We start from the raw sequence: 2,120 nt of genomic DNA on the forward strand, positions 1-2,120 counted from the left end.
TTAGCGACGTTTTCGACGAAAAATGGAGAAGAAGACAAAAATCTAAAAGACATTACTATTTAAACAGCTGCCATCTTTCCCCTCTCTGGCCGGCAGGAGACAGGTTCTCGCGATATTTCCCGCTCTTCAGCAGCGTGACAGCTGCCTCGATTCTAAGAAAACCCGAGAAAAATCTGGGTTTGTGCCCGATTCCCGAAAGATTCCCGAAGGAAATCTACTTAGTTCCCAGGCGCTCATCGATCAAGCGCATTCTGAGATATGGAACGAGTCACCTGAAATCCTGAAAATCAACATGTCGCTTTATGATGGAGTGGATATCGATGGCGTACCAATGCAATCAAATTCAACTGAAGGAACCGACTTAACAAAGCTATGTAAGGCAAAATATTGTTTTAGAGGCATTAATTTGTCGTCTTGTTTAAATTGTTATCGGTAAATCCCTTTCATAGAATTTTTATAGTGGTAGAACAATGAATCAGCGTGAAACTCTACAAAATTTAGCGTAAGGCTGCTAAGTTGAACAACGTTCATTTTGCCTCAAATCATTTTCAGTGAAGGTTCGGTAGAGGATTATATTTGATGCTGTATTAAAAAAAAATGGAAGATCTCCAAACTGGGGCAACTTCTGTCACAGCTAATTTTACTCTGTTAATTTAGTGCTACTCGTACTATTGCAGTCTTGAACTAGTGAGTCTTTGACGTCATTTTCTCCTTGATCCAGCTCTCTCAAGATCTTAAAGTTGGTAATGGCGGACCATGAAACAGCAAAATTATTTTAAAATTAAACAGGTGTCTATTTTAAATCAAGGCTTTAGAGTGTTAACTTAACATAGTCTTGAAATCCAAAGAAAAAGAAGAATTCATTGTTTAGTCATAGTAGTACTTTAAATAGTTGCCAATTCACCATTAAATCGATCTTGGTATAATCATTGATATTGTTCGTTGCATAGTTGTCGCTTTTTTAGTGTAGGATCATAACATTTCAACTCCCCTCCCCCCCCCCCCCCCCATCCCACGTCTTTTAGAACAAATCCAGTGTAGTGAAAATATGGCTGAAGTCACTTGTATCCTCCATAGACAGTGTGACATTGGAAACTTCACCCCATACCCCCTCTTTTCGATTTGACAGCTGGTTGGTCCTCCAGTTACAAGCTGTTACAGACTCAGTTGCAGAGGAAGAAAGTTGCACAGACCAAGCCAGTTCTGACATCTGTGAGTATGCAATATTCCTTATATTTTTAGTTTGACTTTAAAACTTATGAAATGTAAGGATTAATTTTTGTTCTCAGGGCAACAGAGCTCGATTCATTCTATTTGAGCTTGAGATCCCAATCGAACATAAATTTCAACTGCGGCAGGAATGTTAAATAGGATGGTAATGGCAGTTAGCTTAGCAACTTCAGCAGCAGCGAGTAAGTCCTCAAAAATCCAGACTTGAATGGGATTGGAACCCAAACAGAAACCAAGTGCAATATTGTACCGTCATGGTTTGCCATGATCCTCCTAACTTTCATTTTTAGTTTACAGTGTATGTTCCTGCCAGTTATGATGAAATATAATATTATATACTTGTACATGTACATGTATCTTTATATGAAGTCTTTCCATAAAAAATGAAGTGGGGTTTGAAATTTTAGAAATTCCAAGTGCTTAATGGAATGGACTTTCTGTTTGCACAAACCCAACCTAAGACGCTAAAGTTGTATGTGATAGCATTGTTTTCCACGTCAGTTTGGAAGATTAATTTTTGATGTACATTCTTTTGAGCTTGAGATCAACAACTTGACCAAATGGAAAGGGACAAATTTAGTCCACTGGTTGGATCTCTGAAACTGAATCACCTTCAAAGTTGTTCACAAAAACAGTATTCCGGTTGAATAGAACATTATTTTGGAAACAGACCAGTCCATTTTACTTCCAGCAGAAGTTTCCAGAATGTTTGGCAGAATGGGACATTCCTTAATTAGGGTGTCGTGGAAATAATCATATTTCTTGTGCTTAGATATTGTCTAAATAATTTATTGTATTTCAGAGATCAAAATCTGTCAATCAAGTAGTTTTGGGGAATAAACGACAAGCGGAAGATCTTGAGGTAAAAGGCAAATAATTGGTGATATTAA

The 2,120-nt window shown here is 37.6% G+C and overlaps 1 protein-coding gene across 2 annotated transcripts in view; it reads left to right on the top strand.

Moving 5' to 3' along the window:
* The first annotated feature begins 252 nt into the window (after nt 1–252).
* The window catches only part of LOC138056597 (splicing factor 45-like), a 17,956-nt gene continuing 16,088 nt past the window's right edge, over nt 253–2,120 (top strand). For both annotated transcript variants that reach the window (XM_068902434.1, XM_068902435.1), the window contains exons 1-3: nt 253–374; nt 1,130–1,212; nt 2,033–2,092. In XM_068902434.1, coding sequence (XP_068758535.1) covers nt 293–374; nt 1,130–1,212; nt 2,033–2,092 — 225 coding nt within the window. In that variant the 5' untranslated portion in view covers nt 253–292. The remainder of the gene's footprint in view (nt 375–1,129; nt 1,213–2,032; nt 2,093–2,120) is intronic.

The sequence above is a fragment of the Montipora capricornis genome, chromosome 7, assembly GCF_036669925.1.
Source record: "Montipora capricornis isolate CH-2021 chromosome 7, ASM3666992v2, whole genome shotgun sequence".
NCBI classification, from domain to species: Eukaryota; Metazoa; Cnidaria; class Anthozoa; order Scleractinia; family Acroporidae; genus Montipora; species Montipora capricornis.